At 34.3% G+C, this 21,903-nt stretch overlaps 1 protein-coding gene across 1 annotated transcript in view; it reads left to right on the top strand.

Annotated features, from left to right (window-relative positions):
- Window positions 1-21,549: 21,549 nt before the first annotated feature.
- LOC150104523 (lachesin-like) overlaps window positions 21,550-21,903 on the top strand; it is a 309,995-nt gene continuing 309,641 nt past the window's right edge. Inside the window, exon 1 of the mRNA XM_090395715.1 lies at window positions 21,550-21,647. Within this exon, the coding sequence (XP_090251841.1) occupies window positions 21,584-21,647 (64 nt within the window). The 5' untranslated portion in view covers window positions 21,550-21,583. The remainder of the gene's footprint in view (window positions 21,648-21,903) is intronic.

Below are 21,903 nucleotides of genomic sequence, written 5' to 3' on the forward strand. Positions count from 1 at the left end.
TATTTCTGTGAATAACAGAAAATATAGTTGACTACATCGTTTAGATTTCCACTCGTTTGGTTCTGTTCATTTTCTTGGAGATGACTAATTAATTTTCAGTCTTAGTTTCGATCCTCTTTTCAGATTATGGAACTATTGTTAGTCATTTTGTACACAACTAATCACATCCTGTATTAGATGACTTGCAGTATTGTTCAAAAGGTATAATTTCCACGTTTTTTTCCGCGGTTCTGGAGCTTCTCTGATTACCAACATTGTGGAAGAAAAGTAAACTCAGTGCTTGCCTTTCTGTTAATCTCATTTATTTCCTGTCTTAGTTTTCGACCTCTATCACACTATGGAACTGTTTGTATTAATCACATCCTGTAATATATGAGTTGTGGTATTGTTCAAAAGGTATCATTTTCCCATAGCTGGATGTTTCTCAAACACTTACATATGACTAAGTGATTAGCATTCACATGATTGTGATGACACATATCCTAAACTTATTCATTCCTGATTAAGGATTTTATACACTTATCGTTTTCAAGTAGATAGCTTATGTTTGAAATAAATTCCAGCTATGAACCTGGAATTTATTTCAAATGAATATTAGCTCTGTAATATACACTTTGTTAACTTCTATGTTACCTTTTATTTTGAATGTAATATTATTATCAAATTGTATTTACTGAATCTAACATACAGAAATTAAATAAAGTGAATAAGACAGTTTTTCCCCTTCTTATTCTTGTGATTTAACATATGCACTGATAATCATAATGTATGATTTGCCACTGGGGCTCACGTGTAATTCACGTGCTTTTTTTCCATGTGACATTTCAAAACAAGTTGAACTATTGTTTTTACGTAGTTCAACTAATTAATGTAAAATTAAATGCAAAACTCATTTCCGTTAGTCCCAATTGACTGTTTTCCTCTCAGCCCGACATTTATTTAACAGTAGTGATATTTATATATATTTAACACAATTATTATATTAGATATTCTTTCCAATACAAATAAATAATTATTTATTCTTATTTCAAATGAAAATTAGCTCAGAGAGAAAGAAAAAAATGTTTACACTCAAATAAATATTTATGATCACAGCAAACAATAAATTCATCAGCTTTTTCAAAGTTTTGAAATTCATGCACATATTGTTTTCATCATTTGGTATTATTTAAATGAAGAACGGATCTGGCTATTAAGTTCTTTAATGTTTTTTTTTTATTTTTCTCTTCTAATGAGTATTATTTCATATATGCATGTTGCATATATCAAATAATATAAAAATGCATATATCAAATAATACTATGATACCTTTTTCCTAGCAATCTTTTTAAGAGTTTTAGTAATGTGTTGGTTTAAAATATCCAAGGTCTCTCTCTGTAAAATAACCAAATTCTAACAGTCGTACTTTCAGTACAACAATTCTTTCTACTCTGTTGGAGGTATCTACAGCTATTATAACACTATTGTGACTTTTCAGGTGAAATCTTCTCCACTAAAATTCTGGCTGATAATTTAATACCCGATTCCTTTAGCTTCCAAGAGTTGACAGTTTCTTGAAATATTTGAGGGCTTTCATGAACAAATAAGATTTTTAATTCACTGAGTGGATTTTCAAAAAAAAAGTCTCCAGTTAGTTTGTGGCATGAAATTTCACACAAAAAATGGTGTTACTTAAAATTGTATAACACATCAACAACACCGATTAGTTCATTCTAATTTGCACATTTCATTTTAGTGAAAATTTTGTTTACAATGTATTTACTGAATTTAACATACAGAAAATAAATAAAGTGTAAAATACAATCTTATTTTTTGTTCCTTAATCTTCTGATTGTCATATTTTCACTGCTGTTCATGGTTCTTCCCATGCTTGTGGAATTGCCATCATGTAGTTTTCGACAATGTGACTCTCATCTGAAAGTTTCTTTGTTTGTGATTGTTGGGAATTTGTTACTGCAGTAAAATTAAGTGTCACATTTTTATTATTTTGAAACCAATACATATCTTTTTGAGCATTATTAAAAGCACAGAATCTTTCGTTATGTTTCCATAAGCAATTAAAAGTACACTTTGTTTTCACGTTCTGGGTATCCAATTTCATTTAAATCAAGAACAGGCCTCCCTATTAATCTTGTTAATGTTTTTGATTTTTCTCTTCCTTTGGTGAGTAATATTTGATATTTGCATGTTGATTCTATCATCCAATTTCTTAGTTTGTCCAGTGATAGTGAACCAGTTTCCCACTTCAACTGATGGTTATATTTTATTAACCAAGAATTCTGTTTTTTAACTCTTTCAGGTAATTCTTTCCAACTACAAGGTGATTTTGTCACTGCATATCTTACAATAATTCCATCAGAAATACAAATGTCCTTAGGAATTAAATTTGAAGTCTTATTGAAAAGAAATTGAACATCAATTATACCGATGATAACTGAAAATTCGCCTTTTTCACCCACTGGCGATTTTTCATATTCGTTTTCCTTCATTCTTCTTCTTAGATTACTTCATATGGTGCCACACATAAATAGTTATTTAATTATTATTATTATTATTTCACTGATTATTAGCTCTGATCTTTTATTTTATGTTAACATAAAATAAATTCTAAACAATTAGAACTTTTCACAAAGAAACTTTCAAAGAATTTTGTGTTCACTCATTATTTTTACATTACTGAACACAAAACACCACAACACAATACAGCAGCTGCAGTGGATGAATGATTACCTTAAGTCCAAAGTCACTCGACCCTATGTTTTTTTCTTATAATACTGTTTACCCTTACTATGCCCTACACTGACCGTTCCTTTAAAAATGAACCTTTTGTGCAGATGACTTACCGACTTGTTTTTGCATGCTGTTGAATTTTTTTCCCTCCAAATTTATCGGTATCAGTTGGAGGTGACATCACTAAAGGATATCTGCAAATGATGAGCTTGCTCATCTCCACTAGCCTGAGCAGACATATTCTGGAAGAAAGGGGAGAAGAGGAGTGAGGGGGAGAAGAGGGGTGAGGGGAAAGCATTGCAGGGAAGACCCCTGTCACCCTCTTGACTACTCTTTCACTTCTGCCACCTAATGCGATTTTTCCCCCCATCCCAACAATTTTGGACATATGAGTGAGAGACCTAGTCACATGGTATAACATCAAAACGCTGTTTGAGGATAAAGTACTTAACATAATAAGGACAAATAATATAGAATACCCTTTGAGCCACAGCGATATGGTTTGCCCAATGATGTCACAAAGTAAGATAAGCTCACATCAACATCATATCCAACAGCATGTAGAAAATGCCTCTGAATCATCTGTGTGAAAGTTTCATTTTGGAAGGAAAGGTCAGGGTTAAGGGTCAGGTAAACAGTACTATAAGGAAGAACAAACGAGTCAAGTGTCTTTGAAGTTATGGCAATTCGTTCATCCAGTGCGGCTATCGTATTGTGTTGTGGTGTTTTGTGTCCAGTAAAGTAAAATAATGGGTGGGCCACAAAAGTCATTGAAATTTTCTTTCTTCGGGAAAATAGCACGAGACAAAACTCTTCTCATAGCTCTAAAAGGATGGAAACCGATCATTATTTTAGAAGAGACATACATTGTGATGTATTTATCCAGGACCACTTGGGAAATGTTATGTAGGAAGTGGTCTGATATCCTCGGTTACTTGCAAAGAAGAGTTGACTACGAAATGGACCTCAGTGAGTGTTATATTCTGAAATGCCAAGATGGAGAACTAATACTTAATGATACAGGAATTGATGGAAGTAAAGTTTTTTCTATTAGTGAAGAAGCTGAGAGATTTTCACCAAAAATGTATGACGTTGATAATCATTTACTATTTTTGGAAACTGAATTACGAACTATTTGTATCATGGGGAAAATTATCGCTAATCATTTAAATTCATCAATGGTAAAATTAGACTTTCTTGATTTTATCCTATTTGATAAAGATTCTTTATTTTGGGACATTTACAAACATTTTACAAAAATGTTTGTGTATATTTGGTGACAAAAGAATACACAGAATATTTACGGAGGCATGGTGTCATTTCCAGACTGACACAATATCAAATGTATGGAAGTGTGGTTACCATGATATCTGCTCTAAAAACTCTTTTGGATGACCAGCTATTTTGATGTAATGTAACTAAGAAACAGTGAGTAACAAAAATTTTATTCATTGAACTCTTTGGAAAATGTTAAGAGTGTTAACTAAATATTGTGAGATATTTTAGGTAATTATATGTTTCGAATTTTTCTAACTGAATATACTTGTAAATAGTATTTCAGCAAAATAAAATATGCATTTGTAAACTTAAATGAACAAAGATGTGTGCTTTTGTTGTTGTGTTTTTTCGACAGTGAATTTTTTACTGCTATTCTGATTAGAATTTGATATTTAAATCCACACCTTTATACCTTAATGAAATTTTGCTTAATTATTGTAAAAAAATCACTACTGTCAAATTAATGCCAGGAATTGGAGGAAAAAAGTGGTGGAAACTAATATCTATGTAATTGATATTTTACAAATTGTCTAATGCTACCTATTAACGTTGTTTGAGTTACCTGAAAACATTTTGTTCATATAATCGAAAATCTGAACCGTTAGAATTTGGTGGTTTTACAGAGACACAGCAGATAATTTAACCTAAAAACATGACTTAAACTCTTAAAGTTTGGTATAGAAAAAATGTTCGTACTCTCCAGATAACACACATACAAATTTGATCTTTCCCCACACAAAGTAAGATAAAAATACACCGACAGTATATCTACCAGCATGCGAAAACATGTGATTGAGTCATCTGCGCAAAAGTTTCATTTTTAAAGGAACAGTCAGGGTAGGGCATAGTAAGGGTAAACAGTATTATAAGAAAAAACCATAGAGTCGAGTGAATTTGCACTTAAGGTAGTTGATCATCCATTGCAGCAGCTGTATTTTGTTGTGGTGTTTTGTGTCCGGTAATGTAAAAATAATGGGTGAGCCACAAAATTCTTTGAAAGTTTCTTTGTGAAAAGTTCTAATTGTTTAGAATTTTGTAACAGAAAGTTAACATAAATTATATTTGAGATCAGAGTAAGTAAGATCAGAGCTAATAATCAGTGAAATAATAATAATAATACTAATTAAATAACTATTTATTTGTGGTGCCATATGAAATAATCTAAGAAGAAAAATGAAGGAAAACGAATATGAAAAATCGACAGTGGATGAAAAATACAAATTTTCAGTTATCATTGGTATAATTGATGTTCAATTTCTTTTAAATAACATTTCAAATTCCAACAGAAATACATTTGTATTTCTGATGGAATTATTTTAAGATATGCATTGACAAAAGCACCTTGTAGTTGGAATGAATTACCTGAAAGAGTTAAAATACAGAATTCTTGGTTAATAAAATATAACCATCAGCTGAAGTGGGAAATTGGTTCACTATCTCTGGACAAACTAAGAAATTGGATGATAGAATCAAAATGCAAATATCAACTATTGCTCGCCAAAGCAAGAGAAAAATCAAAAACATTAACAAGGTTGTTAGAGAAACCTGTTCTTGATTTAAATGAAATTGGATGTTCAAAACATGAAAACATAAGGTATACTTTTAAATGTACAGAAACGTAGCGAACTTTTCTGTGGTTTTAATAATGCTGAAAAATATATGTATTGGTTTCAAAATAATAAAAATGTGACCCTTAATTTTACTGCAGTAATAAATTCCCAATGATCACCAAATGAAAATTAACTTTCAGATGAGAGTCACATTGTCAAAAACCACATGATGGCAATTCCACAACCATGGGAAGAACGTTTGTACAACAGTGCAAAATTAACAATAAGCAGATTAAGGACAAAAAATACGATTGTATTTTTCACTTTATTTATTTTCTGTATGTTAGATTCAGTAAATACAATTGTAAATAAAATTTTCACTCAAATAAAATGTGTAAATTAGAGTGAACAAATTGGGTGTAATTGATTTGTTATACAAATTTAAGTAAGCCTTTATTTTGATATATATGCATGCTCATCATTGGAAGAGAAAAATCAAAAAAAAAAAAAAAAGATTAATGAACATAATAGCCAGACCCAATCTTCATTTAAATGATACCAAACGATGAAATCAATATGTGGATGAATTTCAAAACTTTGAAAAAGCTGATGAATTTCTTGTTTGCTGTGATCATAAATATTTACTTGAGGGTAAACATTTTTTTTTCTTTACAATGTTTCTTTCTTTCTGTCTTTCTGAGCTAATTTCCATTTCAAATAAGAATAAATAATTATTTATTTGTATTGGAAAGAATATCTAATATAATAATTGTGTGAAAAAAAATATATATAAATATCCCTACTCTTAAATAAATATTGGGCTAAGAGGACAACAGTCAATTGGGACTAATGGAAATGAATTTTACATAGTTGAACTATGTTAAAACCATAGTTCAACTTGTTTTGAAATGTCACATGGAGAAAAATCACGTGAATTATACGTAAACACCAGTGGCAAATCATACACTATGAACATCAGCGCAAATGTTAAATCAGAAGAATAAGAAAACAAAATACTGTCTTTTTCACTTTATTTAATTTCTGTATGTTAGATTCTGTAAATACAATTTGTTAATAATATTACAATCAAATAAAAGGTAACATAGAAATTAATAAAATATATATTACAAAGGTAATATTAATTTGAAATAATAAGAAATAACTATTCATTTGTTGTGCTGGCAAAAGAACTTTCTAAAAGAAAACGCTATGTAGAGTTCAAAATCTTGTTTGTCTCGTATCCGTTACTTGAATTTACTAATGTTAAGGAAAAAATAAATAAATAAAATAAATTTCAGTTACAGTAATAGGTTAAGAGCACAAAGAATCGAAGATAAAATTAATAGTCATATTGGTTTAAAAAAATAAATGTAAGCATTAATTTACTACACCAACAATTCCCCATGGGAAAGACGAGTTCCAACCTAAACACGATTTCTCACCTACGTACAACAAATTTGCGACAGGATAAGAGAGATATCCTTAAGATAAGACTTAGTGAGAAATCAACAGTGTTGGAAAATAAATTCACATACATTTTATTTATTTATTAATTTTGCTCAGTTATTCTGTTAGAATATGTAGTTAAACTGAATTTTAAAAGTAAAATACAGAAAATAGCCAATCAATTTGAAAGAAAAAAAATCATTTCACTTGTCAGAATTCCATACTCTAACAGTTCTCTGAATTCCAAACAGGAAATAACACTTACCCTCAACAAAGCAGTGCATAGACTTTCCCACCAAGCTTGGGAAAACATAGCATGAGCAACTGTGGGAAGGAATTAATACAGAGAACAAATCGGATAGTAATCTAAATTAAGTAGTCAACTAGATTTTCTGGTTATTTACAGAAATATCTTTCAACTCCTATGTTTTGTGTGTTTTTGTGCTGTGAATATATGTTAGCACCAGTAACCTATAGTGAAAATAGAGTCAAATACATTTCAGATCTTATGTTTTGTGCTGTGAATATATGTTAAAATCAGCAATTTGGAATTTTCAGATAACCGCCATAGTTTCAAGATGTCCCATTCTGGAAAGAAATGTAAGCTAATCTTTTTTTCTTTTCTTTTTTTTAACTTAAATATAACAAGCGATTTCTAATTACAATAACCGCTGGTCGTGTGTTTTGGTAAGTGCAATTCTAATACTTGATAGTTTTTTTTTTCCATCACGCTGCCGCCATATATAAGAATTCTAAGAAGTCTACTCTAAGAATTCCCATAGTGTCTTAAATACAAATATACCAGAATTCCAAAAACAGGAAATCGCTAGTAAGGTCAACAATATGATGTCATTGGGGACAGATAGGTTGGGAAAAGCATCGCATGAGAACCATGGGAAGGAATTAACGAACAGAACCAAACGGCTGGAAATCTAAAGGATGTAGTGAACTAGATTTTCTGGTTATTTACAGAAATGTTGTTCTGTGTGAGTATTTGTGTTGTGCTGTGGATAAAAAATTCAACTTTTTTGGAATATTCGCATTTAGAAGAGCCGCAAGTAATTTAAATTATCATTAGAATTTCTAGAAAGAATTCCCATAGTCTTTAGAATATGAATATGGAATAAAATATGTATGAGCTATGCAAAAAAAAGTGTGTGTTTGAGGGAGACCAGTATATAATTAAATTATTCAGAAAAGCCTAAACGCTGCCGCCACTAGACTCTACTATACTCTAAGAATTCCCATAGTCTTTTAATAGGAAAGAAATACCCCCAACCTTTTGCATTCAGAACAATAACGTCACTTATTTACAACAACAAATGACGTCACTTATCTTCATCTGATAACAACACATCCACGTCACGATTCCTTATCTTATCTTGATCTTGTCAGAAGCGTCACACCAATCACGACACGAATCCCTATCCACTAATATATCTCCCTTTTTCATTCAAAACAATAACGTCCCTTATTTACAACTAACAAATTATGTCACTTATCTACATCTGAAAACAACACACACACGACACGATTCCTTATCTTATCTTGATCTTGATCTGGTTAAAAGTATCCCACCAATCACGACACGAATCCTTATCTCTAATCATCACCCATAATTCCATACGCAAACAAAGCACAAGAACTGAACCCATTGACACATATGCCCCCAGGGAAATTCCAAACACATGACTACACACACACAATGACGTCATCTTCTTATCAACTCGTGACGTCACGATTCCTTATCTTATTTTGATCTTGTCAGAAGTGACGTCCCATACTACTGGCCTCATAAAATGTGACACTCGTTTTTCACCTATTTTACCCCCATTTCTGATTACAATCCATGATTGCCGCCAGAGAAAGTTCGTATGATATTTACGTAACGACATTTGGGGTGCTTTCCGACTTTTAATCAGTTGCTATCAGTGAATAAATCGCAGCCTTCATCTAACGAGAACGAATAAGTAGTAATGTTTGGCTTACTTGTAACACCGATACTATGAATTTTGAGTCTCACTTCTGTTTTTAGTGCTTGTAGTCGGTTTTATTTGCTGTGCATTAGGACGTTATCGGCTTTGGAATGTGACTTAGCGAGATATGAGCTATATTACACCAAGTAATTACTAAATTGTTGCTGGAAGTATTTGTCTTGTTTTTCGATTAATTTTGAAATGACATTGATAGATGGACTGCAGCCATTTTTTTTGAATCTCGATTGTATTCTTCTGTTGAAATAAGGACTGGAAACCCAATTCCTAATTTCAAATAATATTTTTATACAATTCAAATGCTGCTTTTGCTTTTTATGGCATCCGAAATTACTGCTGTACCTTACCTTTAGGACCAATGCTCTTCAGACCACTCCAACGCCTAAAGGACTTAGACCAGTTCCAAAGGGTATTTGTCTAAACGGTAACGTATCACTATGGCCTATATGCCGAAGAGCCATTAATACACTTTCTATCTAGAGACAAAATTATGGGGCAAATTGTTCGCCACGGGTTTTCAGCTAATTCGAGTGTCTCGTTGGATACGCCATTGTCGCATGCTGAAATGAACTGCATTAGTCTGCTATGGCAGCTCACCGATTCGGGCTTCGGTTGCTAAGAATAATGAAGCACGCCTAGAACTAAGAATATTGTTGCTGCACGTGTTCTGTTTTGATTTGGAAAATCCCAAACTGGTTCATTAATGCATTACCCCATTCGTTTTCCACACCAAAAACTCCGGGATCATTTAGAATATTACAATCTGCTTGCCGATCCAATCTCGCCTATCATGGAATATTTCGGCCTTCACGTGCCTTCTAATTTAGCCTATTTGTGAATTATTTATGAGCGTAGTTGGTACCTGTAATAAACTTGCGTGCAGTACTAGTCGAGTTAATCCCCGGAAATAAATTCTTTTAATTCCAATTCTGTCAGCGGAGAAACAGATTAACGACTCATCTTCCGCAATATACAAATATCCTCGGAAACAGCCGTCGATACACGGAAGGGTGAACTTATTAGAGCTATGTTACTGCATTTCCAGTCTCCTCGTCTCGATAAGGAGGAGACTACTTTGCATTTGTATTTCAAATGCGAGAATGTGCTTTACTGGGATTCGCATACTTACTTATCGCGGACTATTTGGAAATTCTGATATTTCCAGACGTATGGTTTTGAACACTTTGTAAGTTATCGAAATAAGTTAAGGATTTGTGAGCATTTTAATCTAAAAATATATACCGTAGTATAGGTGAATATGACTAACTATATGTTAATATTGTTGTTTTTATTTCTCTTGTTATCATAAGTTACATGTGTATATTCATAACGAATTTAGCGCCATTCAGTTTCATGCAATTCGCTTGCAAATCTCGAGTACACCAGACGTTTGTACCATTTCGTCCACTCTACGAACTCCAGGAATCTCAATTTTATGCAGCTGCTTTGCAATGGCGAAAATTTAATCTAGATTTCCTTATATAATTCCAACAATTGGTTTTAGACGCTATTTTCTTGAAACTTCTGAAAAGTAGATACAAATGAGAAGATACAGATTCTTACAAAGGCGTAAGTTAGTTATTTTTTTTTAAAATCCGACATTAATCGTTTACCGATTCAGTAGAGTGTTTTTAATATAAAACTCTTAGGGAAAATGTTAATATTTTTAAAAGGTTGTTGATGGCAATCATCACAATAAAATTTTGTTAAACTGAAAAAAAAAATGAATGACAAAATCAGATTTGCTTTATAATGAAAGTAATGATCAGAAATGCCTCAAATTCGGTAGTTTAATAGTATCACTGACAAACTGGCTATCATTAACTCCGGCCTGGTTGGCCGAGCGGTTAGCGTATCCGCTCTCCAGCCAAAAGACTGCGGGTTCGAATCCCGCCGTGGGCATGGACGTTTGTGATTGTCTGTGGAAGTACTAGTGGTGGGAACGGGCGGTAGATGGTGTTGATGTAGTTGCGGTGAGTTGTAGTTCGTGGATTGAGTGGTGGAAACAAATGTAGAGTAGGTATCCTCCTTCGATCAGTCTTTGAACTCACTGGAGGTGTCATGTAATAATAATAATTATGGAATAGTAAATACTACTATGAATATTGACCATTACTATTTATTAATAGTAAAAAGTAAAGGTGGAAGTATTTAAAAGTGAATTGGTGGAGAATTTTGGTTATTGATTACAAAATGATCGAGAAAGGCACGTGATAATGATATATAACTGATGAATTTATATTTAGTTGGAACTATTAGAATACATTCACAAGAATCGCTTGTGTCATTGTGTCAAAACAAATTTTATGTTAAAGATCTTGGTAGAGCAGTTAACTGTAAGGCAAGAAAATCTGACAGTCTTATAAAGATTATTATTATTTTTATTAAATGAGGAGTACTGCATTCCACTTGACAACAAAGACTAGTGACTCTGTAATTAATGCCTTTTATTTCATTTTTTACGAAATATAATTTCAGAAATGATTTAAAAGAACCGTGGGACATTTGAGGAATACGACTACGGTTCCAAATATAAACAACTGCAGAAATTAATTGACATAAGAATTTTAATTCAGCAGATATCATTCGAATATATTAATAAAGAATTCAAGTTAAAATGGACAAAGTTATTGGTTTGATTTATATAAGCCTAGGCAGTAATTAAGATTATCAGGCCAGTGTGAATTGTATGCTAAATCTTGGGCCTCATAAGGCTTGACTGTTTTTCAGAATGAAAACAAAATCCAGTATTCTTAGAGGGAAAACTTCCATTTAAACTTCATATGTGGCCGGCTAACTCACCTTCAGTTGAAAAGTTTTATAACAGCTTTCCAATCTTGCTCCATTAGCAGGATCGTCCTGGCGACTCAGCTAATGAAGCAAATTTTTTAACAACATTCGCAGGGTTAGATTACACACGCACACACACACATCAAGGGTTGACACACATAGTGATCGGATTGTTATTAAGAACTGATTTCTTTTTATGTGTATTCTGGTGATTCGTTTCCTGTAAGGTGCTTCCAGAGGAAGTGTGAAGTACTCGAGAATAGACGTCATTTTTGATTTTATGAAAATCTTGCGATTCTTTTAAGCTGTCTTGAAAATAAGTAACCAGGCTCATTTTTTAAGCAGCACTTAAAATATGAAATTATATTCTGCTACTTTGTTTGCTTCGGGAAGTACAATGATAACAACGCAGCCGGTACTTGAACGATAACTTATGCTTGACATAAATTGAGAGGGCATGGGAGGCGGGGGGAAATCTGTCCTCCTAAATTAAGCTTGAAAAACATCCGTAAATTGAAATATGATTATTCAGTTCCAACATAAAACTGATTACGACAGAACTTTTCTTGCTTCAATAGATGCAAATTTGTCAGTTACGTTAGCAATAATTAATTTGAGAGAATAATTAAATTTTTAGTTAATATTTATTTAATATTTTTAGTTCGTTTAATTTTTCTGATTTTTTTTTCTTACCCGTAGTAACGGGAGACGCAGGAAAATGTCCATTGTATTTCTGTGTTCAGATCATATCCCTAATGATGTTATGTTTTATAACTAACAAAGCTTAAAACTAATTACAGAAATATCGAGGTATTTTAAACTATATTTTACTTTAATTATTCACTGTTGTTTTCAGTTTTGGTTGACTCCACTAATGTATGAGGATCAGAAAGTTTGTTAAATCAACAAATTGTTGAAATGAATGCGATAAGTCTTTTTCCTCATTGCTTTCATTTCAACCCTATGCTATTTGATATCACGAAATATATTCCTTGGAATAAGCATTTTATATGCAGGGTGGTTCAAAATTCCACGTACAAACTTTGCGGGTAGTTAGAGAACATCAAAATCAGCCATATTCGCATAGCAAAGCATGACCGGAAACGCCACCGGAAGGCACTAAGAGCGACACAACGAAGGCAGTAAGTAGTGAAAAACTTTATAAAACTTTATTAGGCGTAACTGAACAGTTCAATAGTAATTGGATACATAATATCGTAAACGAGGTGCATGCCTACCATCATAGCGTTCGTAAAACGACGCATGTTCTTCCTACGACGTCGAAAAATTTAATGAGGAAGCCCCAATTGCTCCAGTGGAGCGCTGGCGAACAGCACCACCTATCACTTTCGAGTAGCGTTTCCGGTCATGCTTTCTTACGTACATACGGTTGATTTTGATGTTCTCTACATCCCCTCAAAGTTTGTACGTGGAATTTTGAACCACCCTGTATGTCTAAAAAGGTATTTATAAAGTATAAATGCTACAGTTAAAACTGTCGTTCATGTTTTCTCTGAGGCTTCGGTTTCTAATCTGGAGAAATAGAAAAATATTCGTGTTCTTTTAAGCAAGTCTCCCTAGCCCATTGGGAAGATTGAGTTTGAATCCAATCCAGTGGAACATTTATGAGGACTTTTACCTTCAGATTAGTTAGCTTGTCTCAGACGGGAGTTGTTGGGATATTTTCCTGACTAAATGGTCACCCCCCCCTCTTTAAAATAGACAAACCTGTCTCAGGACAAACACAGTTAGCGCCACGCAGCCTTAGCTGCTTTCTTGAGTTATCCTCAAGAACAATCCGTGTCAATGCGTTACTATTTTAGGGCTCTAATAATTGTATCAATTAATAAATCACTCTTTTTTTAACGAGCATTTTAAAGAAAATGCATCTGTTCCAAAATATTAGCGACTCAGTTACTGATTTCGTATATTTTGTTGTATGGGCGCAGTTTGGAATATTTAGAAGACATCGATAAGGTGTGAACTTCACATAATGAAATGGACCGGTAGCAAATTTAATAAATTAAAGGGCAATCTTATTATCACGATAATGAAATGATGAGTATCTTATGGTATGAATGCAGAATATTTAATCACACTTCTTAAAGAAAGACGTATTTGGAGATTCGTCTGTTATAGTTGAATGATTGCTGCTGAACAGAAACTTCAAATGTTTTTCTCAGCGATGGAAGAGATTCCAAATTATGGAAATGGATGCGCCTGTAAGTTTCAGGTTCACTTACTCGCTTGCAATAGAAATAACTTTGTAATAAGTGTTTACTTCCCATATAGTGCGGATTGACACATCAGAAATAGTTTTAAGCAGGTTTGCAAACTGCAGAGCACATAGTTTGATTACATAGGTTCCAATTTCTTTCTGGACTTAAGGGGTTTTGTTGAAATTCGGTGTGTTGAATTTCTATTTCAGTTTGTCGAGCTATTTTAGTTTTGGTTTCCTACAGAATCCATTTTCGTGACAAAATTAGGCAAGTAATTGGAAATAATATAGTTATCTACTCGCAAATGACAATAGTTAAACTTTTTTTACCGCATGTACATGAAAAACACAACTGAATAAATGTATGTTCAGTTATTATGATAAGAAATGGCACCACTATATATGAATACTAAAGGGAAACCCATCTTTTCGTGATGGTCTGCAATCATTCAAGTATGTAAATACACCATTGATATGCGTTTAGGTTTGCACCAATCTCTGAAACTTCCATTTGGGATAGAAACGATATACTTCTTGAAGTAAAATGTCGCTTAACGTTTACATTGGTATTCTTCAGTTTTATTGTAACATCACTGTAACTCCGAGACATGTCATTCAAGAAATCCTTGACATATTTACGTAACATGGACATTATACGGGCAATAGGACCGATAGTGTGTACCGATGCTGGTTAGCAAAAGTTAGTTTCAGTCATAATGCTGTTTGTATCATCTCTCTCTCTCTCTCTCTCTCTCTCTCTCTCTCTCTCTCTCTCTCTCTCTCTCTCTCTCTCTCTTTCTCTCTCCCTCTCTCCCTCTCTTTCTCTCTATGTGTGTGTGTGTGTAAGCGCGCGCAGCAAGCATTTCACTTAGCAGGAAGTTCGACTCCAGACGATTGCCTGATTATGATTATTGTACACGTAACATAATTGGTTTCTGGTTACCTTGGAAACGACTGGAAAGGATGTAATGTGTACCTAGATTTCGCTCGAGCGACCCTTAATTCGAATAGCCACGTGACTCTCTGATTGGGTTTGATTGATTTCACCTATTGATTTCTCTCCTGGAATCCAGCATAACGGGCTTCACAGATATTAACTTACAACTTTTAGTTTACCCCAAAATCTACTCTTAATGCTTAACTATGCATATTACCTGCAGTTTATTTCACGCTGAATGAAACGATTAGCATATTAAATTAATACACGCAAATTGCTCATTTGAGAGTGTCACATGGCTTGACTTCATTATGCTTTACACGCAGTTCGTCTCTGGGAAGACCGAGGACATCCCTGGAGTTCTTTTCGTTGGCCACCTGATAGCGAAACATGCAGTATAATTGGACGAATTCAGGAACGAACCATGACCAACGTTTGAGCACGGAGAACTCAATACTCAGTGGATACACGTGTGGAGGCTTAATATAGATTAGCAAATATGATGGGATGAAAGGCTTGTGGTATGGTCGATTCATTTCCACATGCTAACAGGAATTAGGTCCGACCTTGTCTGTTAGATTAACTATGAAAAGAAAATGAATGTCTGTCGTGCAAAATTCTTAATTCGCTCTTTGGCCACACACTTTGTTCATGTAACTAAGTGATATACCCTCCTTAAAACTATTCTACCGGTTTTAAAATATTATTCTATTCTACTCTATCCTAACAGTTTTAAGATCTGTAAGACATCAATTTGAGTATTTGTAACACGCTATTGTAATTTTACAAGTAATATAAAAGTTAGACCAATGTGAAAGAGAAAATATATTACTCCAAATGGAAGAAATATGCCCTGTTGTTTTAAGACAAAAAAGAAGTACAGTATAAAATGGAAAGCGTGAATAGTGGATATGAACCACGTGATAAGATACCGACAGAAGTTTTGAAAGCAGTTGACGGGTCAGTCATGACTGTACTGAATAAAATCTATATGTCCTGCCTAAGAGGGAAGATAATACCAGAGCTGGAATAATGCTATTCTTTTATTATAGTTTTTAAAAATGGAAGGCAGAGAATATGGAAAGACTTTTAATGGGATTATATTGATCAAGTGCATATAATAAACAACTATGTTTATTATATGCACTTGATCTTTATCTTGATCTTGATGTTTATTATATGCACTATGTTATACCAACTAGTTTCACCAACTAAGGCTGTTGGCATCTTCAGGGTACATAATTGATGTAAGGCACTAAAAAGTAAAAAACTGTTACAAACTATAATCAACCGATTCCAATTATATTAAACAAAGAACAGAGCGCGTACAATACATGCATAGAGCGTGCACGATATCACTTGTTGTTATTTAGGAACGTTCTATAGTTGGCACTATAATTCAGTTCTGGCGAGTTGAAGGATCTGATAAGGGTCTTCCAGATCATGGGCAAGATTAGTCCTTGGTTTCTGTTAAGGTTTTGTATACAGCGGGCAACTGTTGTGGCCTCCTTAAAAATTCGGGAGCGGAAGTCCTCCTCCATGTAAGGAATTGTGCTTCTATCCCACTCTATGGTATGGTTCGTTCTTGAGAAATGAAAAGCTAACCCCGATGATTTTTCTTCTCTGTTATTATTGACGTCACCTATGTGTTCTTTTTGCCTAATTTCAAGGCTCCTTGAAGTTTGGCCGATGTAAATCAAGCCGCACGAGCAGGGTATGTTATAAACTCCAGCATATTTGGAGAAAGGATGGCTATCTTTTGGAGATCTTAAGATATAATAAGAGTGGCCTTTAAACCCACAGAAACGATTAGGCAATTCTTAAGATCTCCAAAAGATAACCATCCTTTCTCCAAATATGCTGGAGTTTATAACATACCCTGCTCGTGCGGCTTGAATTACATCGGTCAAACTTCAAGGAGCCTTGAAATTAGGCAAAAAGAACACATAGGTATCGTCAATAATAACAGAGAAGAAAAATCGGCATTAGCTTTTCATTTCTAAAGAACGAACTATACCGTAGAGTGGGATAGAAGCACAATTCCTTATGGAGGAGGACTTCCGCTCCCGAATTTTTAAGGAGGCCATAACAGTTGCTCGCTGTATACAAAACCTTAACAGAAACCAAGGACTCATCTTGCCCGTGATCTATAAGACCCTTATCAGATACTTCAACTCGCCAGAACTGAATTATAGTGTCAACTATAGAACGTTCCTAAATAACAACAAGTGATATCATGCACGCTCTCTGCATGTATTGTACGCGCTCTGTTCTTTGTTTAATATAATTGGAATCGGTTGATTATAGTTTGTAACAGTTTTTTACTTTTTAGTGCCTTACATCAGTTATGTACCCTGAAGAAGCCAACAGCCTTAGTTGGTGAAACTAGTTAGTATAACATAGTTGTTTATTATATGCACTTGATCAATATAATCCCATTAAAAGTCTTTCTAGAACATTTTGGTCAAGAAAATTAAACGTCTTTTAGGCAGAGAATATATTAAAAATTGCTTCTCAATTTATACTGCTTTATACAACATAGTTTTTGTTTTACAAAATCTTGACCAATGCAATTTAAAGCAAACTAGATTTTTGCCAGTCTCCAGAAGAAAATGCAAGATTCAGAAAAAAACTATAGCACTATATGTCTGTATGTCTATATATGTTCACTGGGCATCCACAGATGCCGTATGGTCACTCCGATGCTCAGTGATGTGCCATGCCAGGCCTCGCCATGTAGTCCTGTTGTTTGCTTTTCTGGAGACTTCAACTCTCTGAAGATTAGTTACTCCGCACACACCATCCATCCATATCATTGATGGTCTATCCTCTTTTTACAGGAACTTTTCCTTCTATTACTGTTTTGAGAAGTCCTTCCACCTTTCTATGTTTCCAAAATATTTTAACTTTCTTTTGTCGATATCGTTAAGGAGCCTTAAAGTTCTACTAATCTTTTCTAACACCCATTCATTTGTACGTCTTTCAGAATGATATCCTCAACAGCCTTCTGTAACACTACATCTGAAAAACAGATATCCGTTTCTTATTTGACTTCTTTAGGTTCCAAGTCTTACATCCACTAGTCGATGTCGGAAAAACAACTGCATTCAAAATCCTCAGTTTTGTTCCAACGGAGATAAAGCTATCCTTCCAGATTTTAGACAAGTTTCTGACTATTGTTTTGGCCATTCCGAACCTTTTTTTGACGTCTTCTGAACAGCAATTCTTCATATTAATATTGGATCTCAGGTACTCAGACTTGCTGACTTCCTCAATTCTTTTTCCATTAAGGTAAACTTGTTTCTCAAGAGCGTCTCTGTTTGTATTTCCTTTGAGAACCATAATCTATGTCTTGCTAGGATTTAGTTGAAGTCCTCTGTTATTACTAATCTTGTTACTTTTGTCAAGAATTTGTCCTAGTTCTTCGATGTCGTTACCAAGGAGTCCTGTATTATCGGCATACCTCAGATTACTGATCAATCTACCTCTTATCCTAACATATATAATAAGACAAATTATTTAAATAAATATCAAAAACTCTTAGGTATGGCCTGTTTTAATTCCTGAAAGGCGTTTGAAATACTGTTTTAGATCCTAAAATCAGGAAATAGGAAAAAACTTACATATTTTATCATATTATATAACAAACTCAGCTGCATCTATAAAACCAGAACAGATATGAAGGTTTCTGTAAAAGGGAGTTAGAATACCTAAATGCTTACGTAAAAGAAATATTTTAAAATATTGATTGGAAAAAATACAAGAATTGTAGTAAATAGGAAAGAGCTAAATCACTTATTTGCTGATAACATTGTCCTTCAGGCAGCAGAAATGATTAGGAATTGAATGCAGAAAGTAAAAAACAACCAAAAAGGATTAAATATAATCAAAGAAAAAAGTGCATTAGAAATACATAACCAAAACGCCGTTACAGGTGGAACACTGATATATAGTAACTATCTAAGACAAAAAAAAGTCATAGAAGAGGAAGGCTGCGAGGAAGAAGCTATGCGAAGAATGCAACTTGGTTGAGTAGCCTTTGAAAAGCACCGTCAAATATTCAAAGAGCACACTCTAAACCCCTTAAAATATTCAACAGATGAATGCTTCTGACATGGACAAAAAAAATGATGGAACATGTTGAGGACAATCCAAAGGACAACAGAAAGATCACTGCTTGGTATTACCATTCAAGACAGAAAGCGTAATAGTTGATCAGATCAGGGTGAGAGACACTGTAATGGCCATTAAAAGATCCAGATGGCAATGGGTAGATCACTCTGCAAGAAGCTGCACTCAAAGTGGACAAAGGTAATATCCGAATTGTATCTCCAGAGATGAAAGAAGGAAAGAGAGATATAGGAAGACCAAACACAGACATTAGGAGGAGATTAAATCTTCAACTTGAACTCAGTGGTACAGAAAAGCTCAATGCAGGAATTAGGGAGAGGTCTTCATTCTGCAGGGGAGAAAGAAAATGGCTAATCAAGAATATGAATACTTAAGTCTATTCAGACGACCTCCACTAAGCAGAGAGGTTGGTATCACACGGGAAAGAAAATCATTCACTACCAAGATAGGTATACTTCTAAATCGTACAGATTAAATCATTTTCAGAAACGATTTTTAAGGTGGGAATTTTACCTTCTCTGTATCAAATGTAAAAAGGTCTATAAACTTTAATGTATTTTTTCTTAGCTTACCCTATGTGTGTTTCATTTCATTTATCTCTCCCTAAAATATTAGTAAGAATCAAGTAACATTCAGAATCAAACTGTTCAACTTTATCTGTATGAGAAACGAGAATATAATCTTTGTGCATCTTTCGGCATTAAGAAGAGGTGAGGAAAAACAAATGCACCTAGAAGACAATAACCTTCATTGTAATGCAATATAGTGATAATTATAATAATAATAAAGAACAACGATTATACTGCAGGCCTGATTATAAGCCGAATAGCTTACCCGCTCGTTATTAACAGGATGAAGGTTCGAGTTCCGCCTTGGGCTGAATCTTTTGTTAATATTCTTAGATAGGAGATGAATTTCATCTCCAATATGAAAGTAAGTATCTGCTTATTGGAGGCCTGAAGTGGCTTGAAAAAATTTCATGTTTGATGTCCAGAGCAGGACTCATTTCCGGATTATGTAAAAATAAAGAAAGATATTGAAAATGACAACTGAGGCTAAAAGGTATTATGTAAGTGAATTCCGTTTGCTTGTTCTTCAGTCTGTTTCCGGGAGGGGAAACCCTCCCATTCCGAATGGACATATAAACATGTTCCTTTTTGTTACTTACTGAAACAACTTGACGTTTGCTCCATACACTGCCATCCACTCACTAGCGAATGTGAAAGAACGAATAATGCGTTTTTGTTACCTGTGATTGATATGCTGTTATCTTATTTTCGAACAGCTTTCCAAAATGACCTTATTCAGTCTTTGAAGTCCCGATACGAAAGGTTCAGTTGCTTTCACTACTCTCTGTCTATTCCATTCTTCCGACTGTTTTTCCTCCTTCAGTGTCTTAGTTCGAGAACTAACGATATTCAATCAGAACCGCTTTGAAATGACGTCTTGGAAGCGTACCTTGAAATTACTCGAGATGTACACTTAAAAGAAGACTGTCCACCATGCTTTTACTAGTAAAAAAAACGAAAGAATATGTAGCCAAAGGGCCATGTGATATCATTTTACAGAAACTCGTAAGTTGCATCGATTATATTTAGTTCCCTTAAATAACCTTGTGAGCTCATTTCTGTTTGGTTTGCATCCGGGAAAAGCACACACATTTACAATTAAGTTCAACATATCTAGTACGCATTCTCTCTCTCTCTATCTCTCACTCTCCTTCTTTCAGCATTCACAAAGAACACAAAAGACCGCAAGGATTAGCAGTTCTCCAAATACATCTCGGGAATATAGAAAATTTTCTTCCTCACTAAGATGTCATCGGTGAATGGGAATGGAATGATGATGGCACTTGCGAAATTGAAATAAATGAGAAAACGCTCCATTCAGAGCTGTGGAGACTCTTTCAACTGTGAGGGACAACCGAGGCTTTTTTGTGAGTTAAAGAAAAGGAGAAAGATTTCGATTACTCTAAGAAATAAAGCATCTTTAGCTATTTTCTGTACCCCCATAAGTAGTGTAATTATAGCGGAAGCAAACGCCTTCACGCGCTGCACTTCGCTTACGACCGATGCCAGGTATAATTGGTAGGAACCACTACACCGGAAAAAAAAGTTCGCACTCGAGACATAAATATTAATCTCAGAATAAAGAATCTGCCTTTTCAAGAATATAATTCAAGCGACACACTTGCGTACACCCTCATCGTCTTTTTGTTGCTTCCTTCTGTTTTTTTTTTCTTTCGTTCTGCTTTCATCCCTCTCTTTCATTCACTACCTTGCACTCTCTTCCGACCAGTGTTCCTTCCCTGGACGGTGACGTGTGTAGAGACTGCTCTACGACTGCCGATATAAGAGTCGGAAGCTGGTTTCTCTGCTACATTATCCGTGTGATCATCGATCTAGCGTGCGGTGGCGCACGTGCAAGTACAAACTCCTCGTGTGATTACTGTGACGTGTGTGTGTGTGTGTCGGCTCCGGCGCGTACAGAGATCAAGTGTCCTGTAGGGATGACCGTTCGGGTCCTTGTGTTGCTAGTGCATTTCTTCTCGTTGTCCTGTGCTGTTTCTCAAAGTAAGTTAAATCTTAATTTCCTTTTTATGTTTTTTTTTTTTTTTACCTGTCTTGTAAGTGTTACACCTGCGTTGTGCGTCAGTCACTTAAGAAGTGTTCTCGAAGCTTGCGGACATGAAACCGAAATCCTGCGGTGGTCAGTTGGTAGTTTTAGTTAAGCTAATGTTAAATATTTGCGTTTACAAGGCATAGTTCCTATGCATGAAATAACTCTGTTTGGCTTTCCCATCGATACGTCACTTGAACTATACCGTGG

This window comes from Typopeltis vanoorti, chromosome 7 (genome assembly GCF_054136105.1).
Source record: "Typopeltis vanoorti isolate ZY-2024b chromosome 7, IOZ_Tvanoo_1.0, whole genome shotgun sequence".
Taxonomy (NCBI): domain Eukaryota; kingdom Metazoa; phylum Arthropoda; class Arachnida; order Uropygi; family Thelyphonidae; genus Typopeltis; species Typopeltis vanoorti.